Source organism: Cebus imitator, unplaced genomic scaffold (assembly GCF_001604975.1).
Source record: "Cebus imitator isolate Cc_AM_T3 unplaced genomic scaffold, Cebus_imitator-1.0 Scaffold48, whole genome shotgun sequence".
NCBI lineage: Eukaryota > Metazoa > Chordata > Mammalia > Primates > Cebidae > Cebus > Cebus imitator.
In genome coordinates this window covers 7,409,657-7,421,402 of record NW_016107363.1, presented here as the reverse complement: position 1 = coordinate 7,421,402, position 11,746 = coordinate 7,409,657, and the positions used below count along the sequence as shown (strand labels likewise).

At 41.0% G+C, this 11,746-nt stretch overlaps 1 protein-coding gene and 1 non-coding gene across 2 annotated transcripts in view; both read right to left on the bottom strand.

Moving 5' to 3' along the window:
- The window catches only part of DNAH12 (dynein axonemal heavy chain 12), a 247,904-nt gene that overhangs the window by 226,916 nt on the left and 9,242 nt on the right, over positions 1 to 11,746 (bottom strand). Inside the window, exons 3-4 of the mRNA XM_037738118.1 lie at positions 3,436 to 3,517; positions 3,211 to 3,237 (exon numbers count right to left, since the gene is read on the bottom strand). Coding sequence (XP_037594046.1) covers positions 3,211 to 3,237; positions 3,436 to 3,517 — 109 coding nt within the window. The remainder of the gene's footprint in view (positions 1 to 3,210; positions 3,238 to 3,435; positions 3,518 to 11,746) is intronic.
- Positions 10,118 to 10,223, bottom strand: LOC119471068. Its single transcript, XR_005200058.1, has one exon. It is a non-coding gene; the product is annotated as a U6 spliceosomal RNA (small nuclear RNA).

Sequence of the window (11,746 nt, the reverse complement as noted above, 5' to 3'; positions counted from 1 at the left end):
CAGGCACGCGCCACCATGCCCAGCTAATTTTTTGTATTTTTAGTAGAGACGGGGTTTCACCATGTTGACCAGGATGGTCTCGATCTCTTGACCTCGTGATCCACCCGCGTCGGCCTCCCAAAGTGCTGGGATTACAGGCTTGAGCCACCGCGCCTGGCTCTTTTTCTAATTTTTTAAATAGTTTTGCATTTTATATTCACACCTATGATCAATTTTTAATTTTTGTACAAGGTGGGAGGTTTAGGATGAGTTTTTTTAAATTTTATTTTATGGATATCCAATTGCTTTCCCCCATTCCTTGAAAAGACTATTCTTCCTCCACTGAATGATTTTTGCAACTTAGTCAAAAATCAGGGTCATGGTGGCATGCTCTTGTAATCCCAGCTACTCGGGAGGCTGAGGCAGGAGGAGCTCTTGAGCCCAGGAACTCAAGATGAGCCTGAGCAGCAAAGAGAGACCTCCATCTCTAAAATAATAATAGTAATAATAAAAATCAGTTGGCAATACTAGTGTTGGGTCTATTATTTCTGTGTCATCTATTCTGTTCCACTGACCAAAGTGTTTTGTTTTGTTTTGTTTTGAGATGAAGTTTCACTCTTGTTGCCCAGGCTGGAGTGCAATGGCTCGATCTCAGCTCACCTCAACCTCTGCCTCAAAAGTTCAAGTGATTCTCCTGCCTCAGCCTCCCGAGCAGCTAGAACTACAGGTGCCCGCTACTACATAGGATTACAGGCGCCCACTACTACATCCAGCTATTTTGGGGGTATTTTTAGTAGAGACGGGGTTTCACCATGTTGGCCAGGCTGGTCTTGAACTCCTGACCTCAGGTGATTCACCCACCTTATCCTCCCAAAGTGTTGGGATTACAGGTGTTAGCCACTGCACCCAGACCTAGAGTTTTAAGACAAGTGGAGGCTGGGCACCCCAGTGCAGTGGCTCATGCCTGTAATCCCAGCACTTTGGGAGGCCATGGCAGGCGATCACCTGAGATCAGGAGTTCAAGACCAGCCTGGCCAACATGGTGAAACCCTGTCTTTACTAAAAATACCAAAAATTAGCGGGCACCTGTAATCCCAGCTACTTGGGAAACTGAGGCAGGAGAATTGCTTGAACCCGGGAAATGAAGGTTGCGGTCAGCAGAGATCACACCACTGCACTCCAGCCTGGCTGACAGAAGGAGATTCTGTCTAAAACAAAAAAACAAACAAACAAACAAACAAAAAAGACAGGTGGAGGTCTAAGAGAGAAAGAAGTATAGAAAAAGTATTCTTTGGCTGGGCTTCGTGGCTCACACCTGTAATCCCAGCACTTTGGGAGGCTGAGGCAGGTGGATCACCTGAAGTCAGGAGTTCGAGGCCAGCCTGGCCAACATGGTGAAACCCTGTGTCTACTAAAAACACAAATATTAGCTGTGCTTGGTAGCACATGCCTGTAATCCCAGTTACTCGGGAGGCTGAGGCAGGAGAATTGCTGGAATCCAGGGGAAAGAGATTGCAGTGAGCTGAGATTGTGCCACTGCACTCAAGCCTGGGTGACAGAGTAAGGCTCTGTCTCAAAAAAAACAAAAAAAGAAAAGAAAAGAAAAAATATCTTTTGAATTTGGCAGTTAGTGGTTAGTGATGACATTCATGATGAAGTGATGGAATTCCCAGAAGCCATATTGCCAAGAGCCGTGGGCTCAGGAGTGAGTGACTGTATGCCTGTCTAGGAAACTGAGGATACTAAACACACACACACAAATATTAAATACATTTGGCAATTTACACACCAAATATTTATTGATGTGTTTGGGTTGTTGTGTATCAGTAACTATACCTAATAAAAAGGAAAATCCACATCCGAAGTCTCCAGAAACGTTGGGCAGCCAGGTAAGGAGGAATAAGAGCATTTTAAAAAGCCAAAACCAAAACCAGGAAAAGCTAACAAAGAGTTTCCTCCAAATATCTGAAATTCATAGAGGCTGAATTCACATCTTTAGCCTCCATCCCCAAAGTGAATTTTAAGGGACTTAAAAAGCTTATATCCCACCTGAAAACATGTTGCATGATTTCCTCTTTCATGTATCCAGCTCCATACATTTCTCCATAAGTTTACTAGCAGATTATTTTGCTAGTAAAGAAATTTTAGGTGGTTTCATCTTTCCACCAATCACATCATAGTCTCCTGTTGTCACTCATGCAGTCAGTGTCTCTCTTTTTTTTTTTTTTTTTTTTGCAATTCTCTAGTACCTAGCATGTGGCTAGCATATAATAGATTCTCAATACATACTTGCTGAGTGGTTACTATATCATTATATCAATATTAAAATACTCAATTATTACCCTAATAAAAAAGGGAGATGCATTCCTTTATAACTGCCACTCTGAATTTTTTTCAGTTGTTTGGAATAAGAATAAAAATATGTACATAATTAATGTGCAAATAATGAATGGCAACAAAAATATAATTCTTCAAACCCATATTGGCTGGGCACAGTGGCTCACACTTGTAATTCTAGCAATTTGAGAAGCCAAGTGGGAGGATCACTTGAGCCCAGGAGTTCAAGACCAGCCTGGGCAACATAGTGAAATCTCATTTCTACAAATAATTTTTAAAAATTAGCTGAGCAGGCCAGGCACGGTGGCTCGTGCCTGTAAGATCACAAGGTCAGGAGCTGAAGACCAGCCTGGCCAATATGGTGAAACCCCGCCTCTACTAAAAATACAAAAATTAGCTGGGCATGGTGGCGGGTGCCTGTAGTCCTAGCTACTCTGGAGGCTGAGGCAGGAGGATAGCTTGAACCTGGGAGGTGGAGGTTGCAGTGAGCTTAGATGGTGCCATTGTACTCCAGTCTGGGTGACAGATTGAGACTCCGTCTTAAAAAAAAAAATTAGCTGAGCATGGTAGCATGTGACTGTAGTTTCAGCTACTCAGGAGGCTGAGGTGGGAGGACTGCTTGAGCCCAAGTGGTGGGGCTGCAGTGAGCTGAGATCACACCACTGCCCTCCAGCCTGGGTGACAGAGCAAAACCCTGTCTAAAACAAAAAAATCCATATTGCCATATTGTTGTTCATGACATGCTTGTTCCCTTGGGAAGATAAAATAAAAATCTCAGTTTCTAAATTTATCGCTTTTCTAGAATGGGACTTAGCAGGTGGTCTTAGATGAAACTACTTTGCAATAATTTCTTTGAACATTTTCAAAACAAGAAATATAAAAACTTGAACTCACTCCTTTTTTTTTCATTTCACTGTTCATCTGTCAAAAACAAACAAACAAGATATAATTAAATCAAGGAGAACATTTTAAAATTAATTTAAATTATTTAAAAATTAAATATATAGTTTAAAATATATCTATGATTCCTTTTAAAAACATTAGTTATGTTGAGATTGTCTTAACTACAAATTAAAATGATAGAAAAATAAACATTTTAAAGAGAAAACAAAGACTTACAGTTTGAGGATAATCAGGGGCTGGTAATACAGGTGTTCTTTTACCCAGTGTTCTGTCTAAATTTCTTTTGGCTTCATCAATTCTGAAATTCATAGTTAGAAATATGACTGTCTTGATAACATTAGCATAAGTTACTAAAACATTACAATTTGAGCATTCTTCCAACTATACTAAGAGATAATCAAGTTATCTTACTGAATTTTTTATAAGAAATAAATCCTAATAGACATTATCAATGAGACCTTAATTTTTAAATAATTCACATATATATAACAAGGTGAGAATAAAAATCAAATTTTTTCAATTATAACTTACTGATCATTTAAAAATGAATCCCAATGCATAGTGGGCGCTTATATGTATTATCTCTGTTCAAATGTCTGTCAGTCCGTCAGACGCCTCTCCCAACCCCCTGTATTAATAAGTAGCACCTCATGCACATCCATCCATTTTATCCTCACTTATCTTGCTTCAAAGCACTTACCATCATTTGATATAGTATATTTTGTAGACTGTTTTATTCATTGTGGCTATCTTCAGTGCCTAGAACAGTACCTGGCACATAGTAGATGCTCAAGAAACAGTTTACCTTTGGCCAGGCGCGGTGGCTCATGCCTGTAATCCTAGCACTTTGGGATGCCAAGGTGAGCAGATTGCCTGAGCTCAGGAGTTAGAGACAAGCCTGGGAAACATGTTGAAACCCTGTCTCTACTAAAATAAAAGAAATTAGCCAGACATGGTGGCATGCACCTATAGTCCCAGCTACTCGGGATGATTAGGCAGGAGAATTGCTTGAACCCAGAAGGCAGAGTGCAGTACGCAGAGATCGGGCCACTGCACTCCAGCCTGGGCGACAGAGCAAAACTCTGTCTCTAGCAAAAATAAATAAATAAATAAACAGTTTACCTTCAAAACTGTTTATAGATCTTTTGCATCCATAAGATATACTTTTCTCCTCAAATTAAGTTGTATAATCCTATTGTATAATCCATCAATCTGTCAACAAATATTTATTGAATGCCTACATTATGCAAATCACAACACTAGATCCTATTAAAATATAACAACAAATCTCAAGGACTGATGAACTGATTAGGTGAGAAGAAAAAAACAGAGTGCCATACAGGTACCCTGTGGTTCAGAGAGGGGACAAGTTCACTTCCATCTGTGAAGGCCACATACACATTAGCATTAGCAATGAGCTTTAAATGAAAGAGGATTTCAGAGGAAGACATAGTTTTCCTGGGATCTAAAAAAACAAAGACCTCAAGAAACAGAAGGGCAAGAAAAGGATCAACCCACCCAAAGGTGACAGTGTCAAGTAGAGATAAGTCTGGAGAAGAGCATTGAAACATCCAGCTAAACGTCTCAAAAACAAACTCTTTAATCCAATAGACAATAGGAAGTAATTGAGAGGTTTTGAGGATGGAAACGTATATAGGAAGACAAATCTAACAGTCTATAAGGCCAGATATACTAGAAGAGATGGCCAAAGCAAAAAGCACACAAGGTAAAGAAAAGAGAATTCAGGGAAGCTTGGAGGGTGTCAAGTATGACAGGAATGAGGAAAAATAACAATTGGATGAGCAAAGGAGATAACCATCAGATAGGTAAGAGGAGAACCCAAAAAAATCTGAAGGAAAGGGTGTCCACTGGAGCCATAAAACCACAGACTTGTAAACAGCATACAGACAAGGACCATGTCTATTTTGCTCACTGCTCTCCACTCACCACTTAAATGGTATCCACCAAGGTATAGAGGCTCAATAAGAATCTGTTGAATGAATGATCAGAATAGCATATTTGGAAATGATCTTGCATGTCTAGTTTAGTACCTTACCTGATAGATGAATTCTCTCAGCAATATCAAGCTGTACCCATGGTACTCCAGGGGCACAGCGTGAGAGTACCACGAGAGTACTGAGAAATGGGTAAGGGTGTTGGAAGAGAAGTGGCAGTCATCACTTTATTTTTTAAATTTTGTAGGTACATAGTAGGTGTATATATTTATAGGTTACATGAGATATTTTGATATAGGCATGTTATGCATAATGATCATATCAAGGTGAATAGGGTATCCATCACCTCAAGCATTTATCCTGTGTTTCAAACAATTCAATTATACTCTTTTAGTTATTTTTAAATGTACAATTAAATTATTTATATTATAGTCACCATGTCATGCTAGCAAATACTACTCATGTCCTACTTATTCTTTCTTCTTTTGTACCCATTAACCATCCCCAATTTCTCCCCCCGCAATCTTCCCCACTACCCTTTCACAGCCTCTGGTAACCATCCTTCTACTATCTCCATGAATTCAAAGAGTTTAATTTTTAGCACCCACAGATAAGTGAATGAGTTTAATTTTCAGTGCCCACAGATAAGTGAAAGCATGCAATGTTTGTCTTTCTGCGCCTGGCTTATTTCACTTAACATAATGACCATCCATTGTGGGTCAAGATGGCCGGGGGAGAGCTATGTTAATTCTAGCTAAATAATTATAAGCTTGCTTGGCTCAGAGTACACTGAAGTTTATACACTGAACTAAACTATATTATTGGTGCAGTTAATTAGAAATCAAGCGGCAACAGGAAGCATAAGGTAAACACCATCCCAGAGTGCAGTAACACCGGGAACACCTCCGGGTGGTTGCAGAGCATGGAATACTGCTCTGGTCCCACGAATGCCTTCTCAACATGGAGACTGCATGAGGAAAAAAAAAAGAGGGCTTATGCAAAGATCTCTGAGAAGGGAGGTGACCTCTGCTCACAAGATCTGGGGGGTCTTTGCAGATGGGAGCTGGCAAGGAGGAGAAAAGCCTTGCAGGGCAGAGATCACAGAACGCCTCAGGCTCTGCCTAGGTTTTTGGAATATGGAGTAATTTTAATTAAAAGCCCCTTGATGCATTGGGTGTGGTCGGCTCCTCATCCCCTATACTTCTGATGCAGCCGCACCCTGATAACAATTGGCGATAAACTCAGAGTACTAGTTTAGCATGTCTTAGAAGGATCTCAAGTGCTGTTAAATGCTCAGAGCACTAGTTTAGCGTATCTTAGAAGAATCTCAAGTGCTCTTCCCCCTCCCCGCAACTTACCCGCTCCTCCACCCTCCCCTTCCAGGACAGTAAGATCAACGAGATTATGCACATAATCAAAGTGTTTGGAGCCCAGAGCTCGGGGCCAATGGGATTCCCACACTTGTGTTGGTCCCCTGGACCCATGCTGTAACTTCTACTCTTGTGTCTCTGTCTTTATTTCCTTTTCTCAATCCCTTGTCACCACCGGGACTAAGGGCACACATGTATGGGGTTGGGACTGGTACCCAACAATCCATGTTGTTGCAAATGATAGGTTCTCATTCTTTTTTATGGCTGAATGGTACTCCATTATGTATATGTACCACATTTTCTTTATCCATTCATCTGGGTTTTTTGTTTTTGTTTTCTTTTCTTTTTTTAAAGCAAGTTTATTAGAGAAGTAAAGAAACGGAAGAATGGCTACTCCATAGACAGAACAGCCTGATGAGAACAAATCTTGATGTGTGTGATGAATTATATATTGTTTACTGAGAAACAATGGCAAGGAACACCAAGTCATCCCCAGGCAGAAAACTGCTCAGGGCGTTATAGAATAGTAAACAATACGTACCAGTCATACACTAGTTAAACCAGTTCTTAAAACACAGGATACATGACCCTGCCCGCATTGCTGCCTCTAAGAATGTTTTCTAGTTCGTTTTTAATTAGTAGTCAACAGGCACTAGCTGCCTGCCTAGTTAATCGTTATTCTATGAAAAAACATAGAACACCTGCTCGTTAAAAATAATCACTTGTTCACAAAAAATAAGTATGTGGGTCAGAGTCTGCTCTGTGCCTTTTAGCTGGGAATGCTGTCAGCCCCCTGATGTCCCACTCTGATTCCCTCTTTTGCTCTCTCTCTTTGTGTCTGTCTGTTTCTCCCTTCCTTCAGTACTACCTGAGTTGGGGTCTCCACTACTGAGCTGGTCTCAGCAGCAGCCCATTCATCTGTTTATGGATACTCAGGTTGCTTCCAAATCTTGACTATTACTGCAGTAAACATGGGAGAGCAGATACCTCTCTGCATACTGATTTCCTTTCTTTTGGGTATACACCTGGGAGTGGGATTGCTGAATCATATGGTAGCTCTATTTTTCATTTTCTGAGGAACCTCCAAACTGTTTGGCACGTATGGCAAACAGGTATATGAAAAGGTGCTCAACAACATTCATCATCAGAGAAATGCAAATCAAAACTACAATGAGATATCACCATGCCCAGCTAATTTTTGTATTTTTAGTAGGGACAGGGTTTCACCATGTTGGCCAGGCTGGTCTCTAACTCCTGACCCTAGGTGATCTGCCCCTGTGTGCCATTTTCAGTTCTTCTTTTGAGAAATGTCTATTCAGATCTTTTGCCTATTTTTAAAATCAGATTATTAGATTTCTTTTCCCTATAGAGTTTGTATTAGGCCATTCTTGCATTGCTATAAAGAAACATCTAAATGATTGTATTTATTTCCAACAGCGTATAGGGGTTCCCTTTTTTCCACATCCTTGCCAGCATTTGTTACTGCCTATCTTTTGGATAAAAGCCATTTTTAACTAGAGTGAGATGATATCTCATTGTAGTTTTGATTTTCATTTCTCTGATTATCAGTGATCTTGAGCACATTTTCCTATATTTGTTTGCCATTTTCTTTTCTTTTCATTTCTTTTTTTTTTTTGAGATGGAGTCTCACTCTGTCACCCAGGCTGGGGTGCGGGTAGCATGATCTCGGTTCACTGCAACCTCTGCCTCCCAGGTTCAAGCGATTCTCCTGCCTCAGCCTCCCAAGTAGCTGGGATCACAGTCACCCTCCACCATGCCCAGCTAATTTTTGTATTTTTAGTAGGGACGGGGTTTCACCATGTTGCCCAGGCTGGTCTCGAACTCCTAACCTCAGGTAATCCACCTCTTTTTCATTTTCATGTCTTCTATTGAGAAATGTCTATTCAGATCTTTTGCCTATTTTTTAATCAGACTAGTAGATTTTTCTTTTCCTATAGAGTTTGTATTAAGCCATTCTTGCATTGCTGTAAAGAAATACCCAAGACTGGCAGGTGTGGTAACTCATGCCTGTAATCCCAGCCCTTTGGAAGGCCATGGGAGGAGGATTGCTTGAGCCCAGGGATTTGAAACCAGCCTGGGCAACACAGCAAGACTTTGTTTCTAAGAAATTTTTTTAAAAGAGAGAAATACCTGAGACTGTATAATTTATAAAGAAAAGAGGTTTAACTGGCTCCTGGTTCTGCAGGCTGCACAGGAAACTGCTTAGCATCTGCTGCTGAGGAGGCCTCAGGGAGCTTATAATCATGAGGTAGAAGGTGAAGGAGAAGGAAGCACGTCACATGGTGAAAGCAGGAGCAAGAGCAGGGGCAGGAGGCACACTTTGAAGCAACCAATCTCATAAGAACTCATTATCATGAGGACAGCATCAAGGGGATGGTGCTAAACCATTTATGAGAAATGTATCCCTATGACCCAATCACCTCCCACCAGGCCCCACCTCCAATACTGAGGAATACAATTCAACATAAGATTTCAGTGGGGTCACACATCCAAACTGTATCAGAGTTGTTTGAGCTCCTTATATATTATGGTTATTATTCCCTTGTCAGATGGATAGTTTGCAAATTTTTTTTCCCATTCTATGGGTTGTCTTGCCATTTTGTTATTTCCTTTGCTGTGAGGAAGTGTTTTAACTTGATATGAATCCCCTTTGTCCATTTTTGCTTTGGTTGCCTGTGCTCATGGGGTATCACTCAAGAAATCTTCACCCACTCCAATATCCTGGAGAGTTTCACCCAGTGTTTTCTTGTAGTAGTTTCATAGTCTGAGATTTATGTCTTTAATCCATTTTTATTTGATTTTTGTATATGGTGAGAGACAGGGGTCTAGTTTTATTCTTCTGCATATGGATATCCAGTTTTCCCAGTACCATTTACTGAAGAGATTGTCCTTTCTCCATTGTATGTTCTTGGCACCTTTGTTGAAAACGAGTTCACTGTAGATGTATGGATTTACTTCTGGGTTCTTCATTCTGTCCCACTGGTCCAGGTATCTGTTTTTATGCCAGTATTATGCCATTTTGGTTACCATAGCACTTTAGTATAATTTAAAGGCAAGTAATATAATTCCTACAGTTTTGTTTTTGCTTACAATAGCTTTGGCTATTCTGGGTCTTTTGCAGTTTCACATAAACTTTAGGATTTTTTTTGTTGGTTTGTTTGGGATGGAGGTTCACTCTTGTTGCCCAGCCTGGAGTGCAATCTCCGCTCACCACAACCTCTGCCTCCTGGGTTCAAGTGATTAGCCTGCCTCAGCCTCCGGAGTAGCTGGGATTATAGGCACCCACCACCATGCCCAGCTAATTTTTGTATTTTTAGTAGAGACAAGGTTTCACCATGTTGGCCAGGCTGGTCTTTAACTCCTGACCTCAAGTGATCTGCCTGCCTCAGCCTCCCAAAGTGCTGGGATTACAAGTGTGAGCCACCATGCCCAGCCTAAACCCCTATTCTTTATAAATTATCCAGTCTGTGGTATTCAGTTATAACAATAAAAAATAGACTAGGATACCTCTGTAGCTGTTCTGGTTTATCAATGTCCCTCTTTTAACTTTCATTTTATATGGAACACCTCACAAATTTGTACGTCATCCTCGCACTGGGGCCTTACTAATCTTCTCTGTATTGTTTCAATTTGTGTGCATGTGCTGCCAAAAGAGCACTCAAAGTCCTTCCTGAAGTGTGACCCCAGAATTCCATATGATGTTTGACCAGTGCAGAGTGAAAATTTTCTCTCCCATTGCCTAGACATGATACATTTATTAAAGTATCCTAAGACTGAATTAGCCTTTTTGAGCAGCCTCATTTCCCAGTTGAATCTTACTGAGCCTGTGGTAAACTAAAACTCCTAAGACTTTCTCACATGAAGTAGAAAATGTACCTCGATATCCTCCTCCTCCTTTTCTTTGTCAATCTTCAAGACCTTGGCCAGGCTTCCCTTCACCCATCATATCTCCCGAAAGAGTCTAGCTCTAAGTGATTGCTACTTTCAAGGAATTTGCCTTATACTTTGGTATGCTAATTGGCACTAGTCATAGTCAGGCTTGCACTGTAATTATCCCAACATAAATATGCCTGATTTCCTGTTCTTTATATATAAATGCCACCCTTTTACATAGCAACAATTTCTAGAGCGTGTTTTCTCCTACTGGCTATAAATAAAAAGAGCTGCAAGAACATATGAGTGCGGCTTTTTACTCCCTGACTGTTTTTGATTTGTATACTAACAATTAAAAACAGGCTGGGCACAGAGGCTCCCAGCACTTTGGGAGGCCAACACAGGTGGATCACTTGAGTTCAAGACCAGCTTGGGCAACATGATGAAACTCTGTCTCTACAAAAAATACAAAAATTAGCTGGGCACGGTGGTGTGCACTGCACCTGGAGTCCCAGCTACAACAGGAGACTGAGTTGGGAGGATTGCTTGAGCCAGGAAGTCAGAGGCTGTAGTGAGCAGTGATCACACCACTGCAATCCAGCCTGGGCCACAGAGTGAGACCCTGTCTCACAAAGAATGCAGTGAGGGGGATTAATAATAAATAATCATAGCTAAACTAAAAAATTTTACAATTAAATCAAATAAATAAATAAATAAATAAAATCTTGAAAATTTTAAATGTGTGAGAAACCACATGCAGTAAAGGAGAGAAACTGGCTTGAATCAAGAGGTGAGGTAGCCAAAAAAAAAGGCAGGCTCATTCTTGAGACTCTGGAAAGCTACAAAAGCATACTGGCTCACGCGAGTGTTCCCAGGGACTGGTCCTAGTAGGGGGCCCACTTCTACCCATGACTCTTTATACTCTACCTCACCCCGGGAACTCCCTCTATCCACAGACGTCACTCCACCTTTCAAAAAGGGAAGTCCGCATGCCTGTTGTCTAACAAGCGCAGATAGCTAGGGATGGAGAATCCCAAAGTCCATAGCCATCCAGAAAGATATGTTTCCAGTTTTTTAAAAAAATCTTTAATTTTATCAGTTTAAAAAAAAAAAATTGGTTTCTGAGGCTGGGCGCAGCGGCTCACACTTGTAATCCCAGCACTTTGGGAGGCCGAGGCGGGCAGATCACCTGAGGTCTGGAGTTCGAGACCAGTCTGTCCAACATGGTGAAACCCTGTCTCTACTAAAAATACAAAAATTAGCCAGGCATGGTGGTGGGTTCCTGTAATCCCAGCTACTCAGGAGGCT